The sequence below is a fragment of the Elephantulus edwardii genome, unplaced genomic scaffold, assembly GCF_000299155.1.
Source record: "Elephantulus edwardii isolate Elephantulus edwardi_28Jun2011 unplaced genomic scaffold, EleEdw1.0 scaffold00419, whole genome shotgun sequence".
NCBI lineage: Eukaryota > Metazoa > Chordata > Mammalia > Macroscelidea > Macroscelididae > Elephantulus > Elephantulus edwardii.
This window is the reverse complement of record NW_006400169.1, coordinates 1,155,147-1,165,397: the sequence shown is the minus strand read 5'-3', so window position 1 is coordinate 1,165,397 and position 10,251 is coordinate 1,155,147. Positions and strand designations below refer to the sequence as shown.

The following is a 10,251-nucleotide window of genomic DNA, read 5'->3' as shown; positions in this document are numbered from 1 at the left end:
ATGGCAAGAAGCTGAGCTACAACCTCGAAGGCACACAATTTGAATCCATCAGCTACTTAGTGGGAGAAGACTAGGCAATCTCTTCCCCTGCTATTAACTGCCTCTGAAAATCAGCCAGAGGCTCAGCTATGGGTTGGTTCTGATTCAGTGGTACACTACAAAAATTATAAAATGTACCAACTTTTTCTTTATAACTTAGACATGTGAAACTTAGGAAAATATTTTTCCAAGAATTTAAACAATTCTTACATACAGTAAAATTCACAAAAGCCAGAATATGTGTAAGTTAGAAATCATCAGAGATAGAAAACAAAAATATTTTCCACTAAAATAAGTGATAGACAAGTGGTTTTGTGTATCCTCTCAGCAGCAGAAACTTGTAAGACGCACAGATACGAGGCAGCCCCACTGAACTCCGGCTTCCATGTTTCCTAAGATTCCTTTCAGGTATGTTCAGGATTCTATTTCTAGCATTTATAATTTTGATTTACCTGGAATACTTTAGGCATATGGAATTAGTATGTGAAGTATTAACACATGCATGGTGATTTCTAGGATCTGCTTCAACAGTCTGGATGTGGGGGCTACAGATGTGGGTACTGATAAAATGAGATTGGTTTGTAATTATTGAAGCTAGGTGACAGGTATATGAAAGCTCACTTTGCTATTTTCTCTGCCTTTTGTATGCTTAAAAATTTTTCTATTAAAATGGTTCGATTGTTTTTTTTAAAAAAAGAGTGATTAATTTTTCCTTAAAAAGAAAACCTTGCTCTCTGCCAGGCGTCCTCGTGAGAGTAACATCATCTTTAAATCCTGTGTGGCAATCCCTGACGCACCGCAGTGATGCCTAGGGAAGACAGGGTGACCTGAAAGTCCAACTGCTTCCTTAAGATCATTCAACTTCTGGATGATTATCCGAAATGCTTCATCGTGGGTGCATACAATGTCGGCTCCAAGCAGATGCAGCAGTTCTGCATGTCCCTCCGGGGGAAGGCTGTGGTGCTGATGGGCAAGAACACCATGATGCTCAAGGCCATCTGGGGGCACCTGGACATCAACCCGGCCCTGGAGAAGCTGCTGCATCACACCTGGGGGAACGTGGGGTTTGTGTTCACCAAAGAGGATCTCACTGAGATCAGGGACATGCTGCTGGCCAACAAGGTGTTGGCTGCCGCTCGTGCTGCTGCCATTGCTCTGTGTGAGGTTACTGTCCCGGCCCAGAACACTGGTCTGGGCCCGGAGGGACCTCCTTCTTCTATGCTTTGGGCATCACCACTAAGATCTCCAGAGGCACCATTGAAATTCTGAGTGATGTGCAGCTGATTAAGAATGGAGACAAGGTGGGAGCCAGTGAGGCCACCCTGCTGAACATGCTGAACATCTCTCCCTTCTCCTTTGGGCTGATCATCCAGCAGATGTTTGACAATGGCAGCATCTACAATCCTGAAGTGCTTGACATCACAGAGGAGACTCTGCATACCCGCTTCCTGGTGGGTGTCCCCAATGTTGCCAGCGTCTGTCTGCAGATTGGTTACCCAACTGTGGCCTCAATACCACATTTCATCATCATTGGGTATAAGCGGGTCCTGGCTTTATCTGTGTAGACTGACTACACACCTTCCCATTGGCTGAAAAGGTCAAGGCATTTCTGGCTGATCCATCTGCATTTGTGACTGCTGCCCCTGTGGCCGCTGCCACTACTGCTGCTGTTCCTGCTGCTGCGGCCCCAGCCAAGGTGGAAGCAAAGGAAGAGTCGGAGAAGTCAGACGAGGATATGGGATTTGGTTTCTTTGACTAAAAACCAAAAAGCCATCAATTCTGCCAGCTTTGTGTGCAACAAGGAAATAAAGAGGAAATAAAGGCTTCATTCTCTAACAAAAAAAGAAAACCTCTTTTTTATAAAGATATACTCTAGACAGTTGACCCAATCTATTCACTGTATAATTTGTTTTATCATCAATGACTTAAAGTCTCATATACTGTTGGTGGTATTATAAAATGGCACAACCACTCTGGAAGAAGTTTGGTGTTTCCTCAAAAAATGAAACATAGAAACTCCATGTGGCCCAGCTATTCCACTACTAAGTATTTACCCCAAGGAAATTAGAACTGAGACACAAATGGAAATTTGCACACAAATGTTCATAGCAGCATTATTCACAGTTGCAAGAACATGGAAACAGCCCAAATACCCAACCACAACAGAATGGATTGAGAAATTGTGGTACATTCACAACGGAATACTATGCATCACTCAGGTGCAATGGTTTTGAAAAATACTACATAACTTGGGAGAGACTGGAAAGTATTATGCTGAAAAAACTAACTCAATCTTATAAGGACAAATTCATAAGACAATTATTATAAAAATAGAAGAAAAAGTAGTAAAACATTTATGGTGACCCAACTGGGGAAGGGGTGGAAGCAGAGGGATGAGGATGAGTAGGGGCAAAAGAAAAGTGTTGCACAATTTGGTGGATGGAGGGAGGGAGTAAAGGAAATCAGAAAGATTTGGCAGAGACCTGAAAAGATGGAATAAATTGTGGGCATAGTCCAATGGTGATTAATTTTATCAAGCATAATGAATGGGAATGATTGTATGAAATACTAAGTGAATGAAGAATAGTGTAAAACAATGTATACAAACTTTGTAAGCATACCAATATAAAATAATATTTAAAAGCCTCTTCTATCACAAACTCTTTAGAAACAAAAATAACAAAGCTTCATCTCATATACTCTGGACATATTGCTAAGGGAAGTTATTCTTTGGATAGGGACCGTATGCTTGGAAAGGTGGAGAGTAAGTGAAGAGAGGAAGACCCTTAACCTGGTGGGCTGACACAATGACTATAGTAATGGGCTTTAGTGTGTTAGAAATTGTGAGGATGACACAGTATAAGGCAGGGTTCAGATCTGTTGTTCTCAGTCAGGGTCACTATGAGTAGTACTTGACTGGATGTTACCTAACAACAACATCACAAAGTTCTACTATATAGTTGAGTCTACTTATGTAATAGAAAGAATACCACAGTGAAAGCTAAGTACTTCTTTGCTAACTGAAATGCCGGCAAGCTTGAATACATGCAACAACTCTGTGAGAGAAAGACCCTGTGATGTGTCCCATAAAGATGACAGCCCAGAGCACCCTGCAGGGCATCTCTACTGAATCACACAGGATCACTAATCCAGTCAGCTGGACAGTACTTAACAAGCACAAAAACATGTTTGGATTACTGTTTCATTGGTAAATTAATATGCCAGTACCAAACTGTTAATAGTTCCAAAGTCAGATTTTTAATAAAAAAAAAAAAAAAACCTCAGGCAGACTCTCCTTCATCTAAATTAAAAAGGCATAATAAAAATTAACTCACATTTATATAATTTGCATTGATATAGTCTTCATTACCCTTTAAAATAACCCGCGTAGCATCATCTGAAAAAAAAAATTCAGGTGTAAGAATGTTTTAATAAAGTTATTTTAAAAAATTAAACAATTAGACAGTAATACTTACAAGGCGAAATATCTCTGTATCTATTTTTTGAAATGTTCTGAGGTAATTTTGCACAAGTCATTGTCATTCCAGGTTTTTTCCGATATAGTTGCTTTTTTTGAAAAAGAAAAAAAAAGTATATGATGAGCCTACATGCCCACACTTTGGGTTGTTTCTTAGACTTGTTTCTCTGGCACCAGGAAACACGTTTCCTTTCTCCCCTTTGAATAGTACTCGACAGACCTCAGGTTAGAAGAGTACTGCATCAAATTTGCTTACCAACGACAATATCTGGCATGAAATATATTTCATATTTTTAAAAATGGTAAAATAAGTTAAAAATATTCAAATTTTGAATAGCAAACCTGCAGAAAACATTTAGCTTCGATTTCAGGAATGTTTATAATACATGAACTAAGAACATTAAAAATGATGTTCATGAAATATTTTATCATTACCAAACATATCTGCAATATTCAATTTAATGCAACAAGCTTTCATAGCCAAATTCATTGACAAAGGTTAAAGAAGAATTAAATTTATGGCATGCCCTAGTGGGGAGGTCCACTTGGTGCAAGATGGTGTAATCCAGCAGTTCCTCTGAGGAAGAAAGATGAGTAATCTCTCTTGTGATTTACAGCCTCTGGAAACTTGCTCCGAGAGTCTGCTACTTAACAGCAGTGAACTGAGGCTTCCTTTAGCTTAGGACTTCTAAGTCTACAAACACTAATTCTTATTTATATTTTCTAAAAACAATTATTCAATAATAGAAAGGAAAATTTAGTTTGAGGATATCTGAATAAAATTCCCTTATTCTCTTTTAAATAGAAATTTATATCCAGAAAATCATAATTAGTACTGTGAGAGATAATTTTAAAAATGTTTGAAAATTAGAAAGTGAAGGAAGCTCTGGTGGCCTAGTGGCAAGAAGCTGCGCTACAATCCTAAAGGTGTGTGGTTTGAGAAGGAGGGGCAATCTCCTCCTGTACCAGTCAAATCGATCTGACGGGATGGTAGACAACTAAGAAAAAAACCAAACCATCAAAAACACCAAAACAAAACAACAACAACAAAATTATAAAATGGTGCATTTTTAAGCTTATGCCAAACATATTTCTCAGAATTACCCTAACACTTTATAAGTTAAGAATTTTGAGTGAGTTTTCTCTTTTAAATAGAAATCTATTCATACATAATTATCACTTTTAGAACTAATTTTAAAAAGGTTTTAAAATTAGAAAAGTGTACATTTTAAATTCTTTATACCAAACACAGTATTTCTTAGAATTAGCTTACAAATTTTGTTTACACATTATTAAGAATAGTATAGTTTGATAAAAATAAAGAAAAAGAAATAATTTCTATGAGGTCAAATTATAAACAATTATTTTAAAACAAATATGAAGATATAAGGAATACAGAATCTAGGTTAATGGAAACAAAATAATCAGAAAATAGAAGTAATGAGAATGTTCACATTTTGTGAGTAACGTAACCAATGACAGTGAACAACCTGTGTAGAAATTGTGAGATGGGAACTTAAACTCCTGTATATAAGTCCTAACCCAAAACACAACATATTACTAAAAAGAACAAAATGAAACATTACTAAAAGAAACAAAAGTAAATCATGAGACTAAACAGACACTATGGGCAAAGACCTTTTCTATCCATGATAGTACTCACGTCAAACTGTGCCAGGACTGTTCCAGTGACAAGCCCCTCAGCGAGCTGGGTCATTGACTCCCGCAGTGAATGGTCATCTGGATGAACACTGTCTAGTGGAGCTTTCTCAGGAATGTACTGGAAGTCCGGCTCATTTTCTATCTTTTCTTCCACTATATCATATACAGCTTAAGAAAAAAAAGCATCACGTAGAAATGTCAATAAATTGGTGAAATCAATTTATCAGGTATGTCCTTTAATTTTATATTTGCTTATGAAGATTCACTAGAATCAATCCATATCTGAGTCAGGTGCTACTGCATGTAGACATAGGGTATGAAATTGGAAAGCTATGTTGTACCTTTAGAAAAGTGAGCTTGACAATAAATAAACAAAATGTTAAAAAAAAAAGAAAAGTGAGCTTGGAATTATGGCTGGTAACCTTGGAGAAGACCTTGAGAAAAAGAGGAGCTATTAATAAATAGGTCTCAACAGTCCTGTCTTTAATAATTGTAAGACACAGGGCAAGAATATAAATAGAGACTCATTCATACATCTAAACCTGAAAAGTTAAATAGAAATTGAATTTTGTGCTAAATGAATCAGTTTCCTAATGGAAACTATATTTCCTATATTTGCTCCTTACAAATATATTCTCCAAAATAATCTGGGAGGCCTAACATCAATTGAGAAATCTAGGTCAGAATCCATCATCATGGTAGCAAAGAGAGAACTCTAGTCTGCTGTCCAATTGGCTTCTTTCCCTATCCTCAGCTTATTTGTTTTAAAACATGAAGGCTGATATGCGTATGTGTGAAAATCCATTCAGGCCCATGCACCACTTCCTTCTATATCCTTCTGTAAATTTCTGCCTTCTAAGACTTGGGATAGAGAGTGCTGGTAAAGAATTGCACTGCCAACACAAAGGTATATGGTTCCAATCACCAGCTACTCTTGTGGAGAAAGATGGGTTCTCTCTTTCCATGTAATTTACTGCCTCTGAAAACTTGCTAGAGAGTCAGCTATGGGTTGTCGGTTCTAACTTGACATTATATAACAAAAAGCCTAGGAATACATATACCATGTTGCCCCCTGTTGGGAGAATGGATATATAAAAGAGGCTCAATCAGGGCCAGGAAGTGGACTCAGAGTTATGTGGATGGAGAACTAAAGGAAGGCTCGCATGAGTTGGTAGCTCTCCTGATTCCGTAAACTCCTAACCAAAAAGGGCAAAGCTGAGCTGGAGGAGAGGCAATCTTTTTCCCTGGTCTAAGAGATCTGGTCCCTGCTTGGGAAAGATAAAAACTTTTGAAGCAAATAAACTCTGAAATACTGAAAGCATAAAACGATAGATATAATTTTGTCCAAGAAGAAATAAGAAGAAAAATTTTCATATTTCTTCTTGAGAGATGTGCTCTGTTCTCCCCAGGGAAGCTTACTATTGCTCTGCTGTAAGATGCCAAGGCCTGTGTTGCATGGCCAGCCCAACAGCGTCTTCCAGCCCGTTTCCCAGCATCTGCTAGGGCTGTGGCCCAGCCCAGGTGCACTCATACCCTGGCCAGTGAAAGAATCATTGTCTACCAGGTTTTGAGTTGCTGCAGTTTTAGCATGGCCCAGACTGCAATCCCACCCCAGAACACTAGAGTGCTTGCCTCGGCCATCTGGATATCCCACAGCCTGGAGACTGCTCAGCTGCTGCCATGCTGCCCATTTAAAGAATACCAAGATCACATGTACTTTGGCCTTAAACACTATCTTTAGCTACATCATATGGGATTTCTTAAGCTCAAAAGTAAGAAGCCGGTGGAGCCAGGGTTTCTAGAGTGCAGTCATCCTACTCCTAGTTGATTGTTGTACCCAGGAGGGGAGCACCAATATACACATTCTTCACAAAACACTGCTGTAAACTAGTCATTATATAGTTACAATTTAACATCTACTAAGAAAAGACATATGTCAAGAAAGCAGCAGTCTACCTCAGTCATCATGAAGTAACACATGAAGTAACAAAATAACCCTTCTCCTAAAAAAGTAACAAAATAACCCTTCTCCTAAAAAAGTAGACCCAATGAATACCACAGATAGAACCAGAAGAAATATGCTAATGTGGAGTTATTTGAACAACTACAGAAAAAGATGCAAATGATAGAAAAAAGAATTGATAGTACAGATAAAGAGGTACAAGAATGTAAAAAAAATCATCACAAAATAGAGAGGGTACAGTCAACACAGTACTGTAAATAACAGAAAAGTATGAAAATGCAAACCAGAATACTAAGACTGATTTGGGAGAAGTGGACAACACACTGGTCGGACAAAAAAAGAAGAGCTGAAGAGATGGAACACAGAGTCAGTGAGCTGGAAGACAAGAGCCTCACTGCAAACATACTAGAAGAAAAATCAGAGATGAACTGTAAAAAAAAATGAAGAAAACATTAGAATCATGTGGGATGATATCAAAAGGAACAAGATACATACGACTGGAATTCCAGAACATGAGAGTGACAGGGAAGTCACTGAGAATATTATGGAAGAAGTACTAGAAGAAAACTTCCTAGGTATTTTGAAGAATGAGGACATCCACATTCAAGAGTACAGTGAAGACCAAATAGACTAGACTGCAAAAGAAAAACATAAGGACAGATCATAGTCAAGTTCAACAAATTAAAAGATAAGGATAGACAATACTAATCTCTGATAAAATAGGCTTCAGAATGAAAACCACCATAGAAGAGAAAGAAAGGCATTAAATACTGATTAAAGTACAACAGATCAAGATGACATAACTTTGATCAACATTTACGCACCAAATGAAAGACCTGCAAAATATGTAAAACAATGGTTAACCGAATTGAAGAAAGAAATAGACAGTACTACAATAGTGGTAGGAGACTTCAACATACGACTCTCATAAAAAATTAGGTCACCTCAAAAGAAACTTAAAAAAGATTCAGAGGATCAGCCAACCTGACCTTGTGGATGTATTCAGGGTACTGCAGCAAACTAAAACACAATTCAGTCCCCCCCCCCAAGTGCATAATAGTACATTCTTCAGAATTATCTACTAATAACAGATTAAAAAATGCTTTAATGGTATTTGATTATGTTGTCATGCTACTTTCCAAAAGTAGAGAAGAATTTAACATTTATTAAAATGTCCAAAAAACATTTACTGAGTATCCACGATGATTGCTACAGGTGGGCGAGTGAAGCTATTTTAGTCATGTGGTGAGAAGACATATATGGCATATGAAGAGAACCTGAGTAACGTAAGGGAGTAAGTCATACAAAAACCAAGAATGGGGTTGTTGGTAGAATGAATAGCAAGTATAAGACCATAAAGCAAAAGTGCTAAAGCATCTGATTGACAGCAAGAAAGTGTAGGCACCTAGGGAAAGTAAGTTAAGTGGGAAGATAATGAACCAAAAGTTTGGATTTTTCTTCAGCTGGGAATAGAGCCACTTCACTCTGGCTATTGTGCAGTAAATACCAATAAATTATGAAAAATAGGTCATGCTCCAAAGAGTACTTACCATTAGGCCGAACTAGGAGCACAAGTTCCCCAGAATGTCTTTCACAGCTTGCTTTAATAAACATAACAACCTGATCATGGGTATGCTCTGCAATATCACGACCATTGATCAGTACAACTTGGTCCCCTTCATTCAGCCGAGGGACACAAAGGTCAGCCTGTAAAGCAAAGTACACAAAATTTCAAAGTTATACGTAGTTTTTTTAAAAGTAAAGCACAGGACTCAACGGAGGAAAATTAAAACTACACATGTAAATTCAACTGTTCACTCATGCGTCTATGAAAAACATTAGAAATACAGCTTTCCCAGACAGGCATTACGGGTTTCTTTTACTTCCTTCATTTAACAAGAGAGGCCTGAAGGCACAGTCCCTGGGGAGGTGTGCTGCCAAGCCAAAGCAGCACCTCTCTGGAGCTAGATTACCAGCAGCTCCCTGGCAGAAAGCCTGGAAGTCTCTTGTGCAACTTACAGTCTCTAAAAGTCAGCCAGAGAATCAGCCTTGAGTAAAGCCAGATTAAATGGCAAGAACTCCTTCCAAATGACATAGTGCATCCCTAGATATTAGAGGTTCAGATAAGATTAACGACTTAGGCGCAGCATACAGGCTGCGCTCACGTGGCAATCCAATATGGACTACAAGATGCAGTGCCTACACGGTGTAGTAAGTAAAATGAAAATGGTGGAGTTATTAGTAATCATATTCTACTACTGAAACAGAGGAATAGAATAGCAACAACAATCAAATTTTTCTTAGCAGAGGCTTAAGAGTCACAAACTGACTGCAGACAGTGGGTGTGCTCACAGCTGTGGAGGTGTGATAAGTGTACAGTTCTAACTCAGACAGCTTATTGATTTGTAGCAAGTTTAGAGATGAGGCGGATTTAGTTTACTTTGAGAGGTAAGACTGGAACAGTTACATTAGAAAGAAAAATGAACAATAGATGCCTGATGAATTGACAAGTTTCTTCTAAGCACCAGGTGGAGCAAGCCCGGATCCACCAGTGTCTCTGAGGGAGAAATTACAACAATTACAGTCTCCTGAAAAGCTGCTGGAGTATCAGTGATGAGTGAGTTTCAATTCAACAACAATGAAAATTATAAATGATTAGCTGCATTCCTGTCCTTGGGTTTTTTGCGACACTATTAAGAAAAAAAAAAAAAACAACTCCAAATTTCCATTTAATCAACTGAGACTCATGGAAACCCGTATGTGCCAGAGTAGAAATGTACTTCATAGGATTTTTACACCTCTATAGGCTCAATGTCAAGAAGACAAAAATTCTCACCACTGGACCAATCGGTAGCATCAGGATGGATGGCGAAGAGATTGATACTGTTCACAGCTTCCGTTTGCTTGGCTCCACGGTCAACACTCTTGGAACCAGTAGCCAGGAAATAAAAAAAACGTATTGCGATGGGAAAGTCTGCAGTTAGGGACCTCTCCAAAATACTCAAGAGCAACAGTGTCTCTCTGGAGACTAAGGTCTGCCTGATACAGGCCATGGTTTTTGCAATCACTTGTTATACATCAGAGAATTGGACAATGACTAGGGAGGATA

At 38.3% G+C, this 10,251-nt stretch overlaps 1 protein-coding gene across 1 annotated transcript in view; it reads right to left on the bottom strand.

The window, feature by feature from the left end:
* Positions 1 to 10,251, bottom strand: part of PTPN4 (protein tyrosine phosphatase, non-receptor type 4 (megakaryocyte)) — a gene marked incomplete at its 3' end in the record, with an annotated part of 444,194 nt that overhangs the window by 42,115 nt on the left and 391,828 nt on the right. The window contains exons 18-21 of the mRNA XM_006902506.1: positions 8,693 to 8,849; positions 5,181 to 5,347; positions 3,516 to 3,606; positions 3,375 to 3,436 (exon numbers count right to left, since the gene is read on the bottom strand). Coding sequence (XP_006902568.1) covers positions 3,375 to 3,436; positions 3,516 to 3,606; positions 5,181 to 5,347; positions 8,693 to 8,849 — 477 coding nt within the window. The remainder of the gene's footprint in view (positions 1 to 3,374; positions 3,437 to 3,515; positions 3,607 to 5,180; positions 5,348 to 8,692; positions 8,850 to 10,251) is intronic.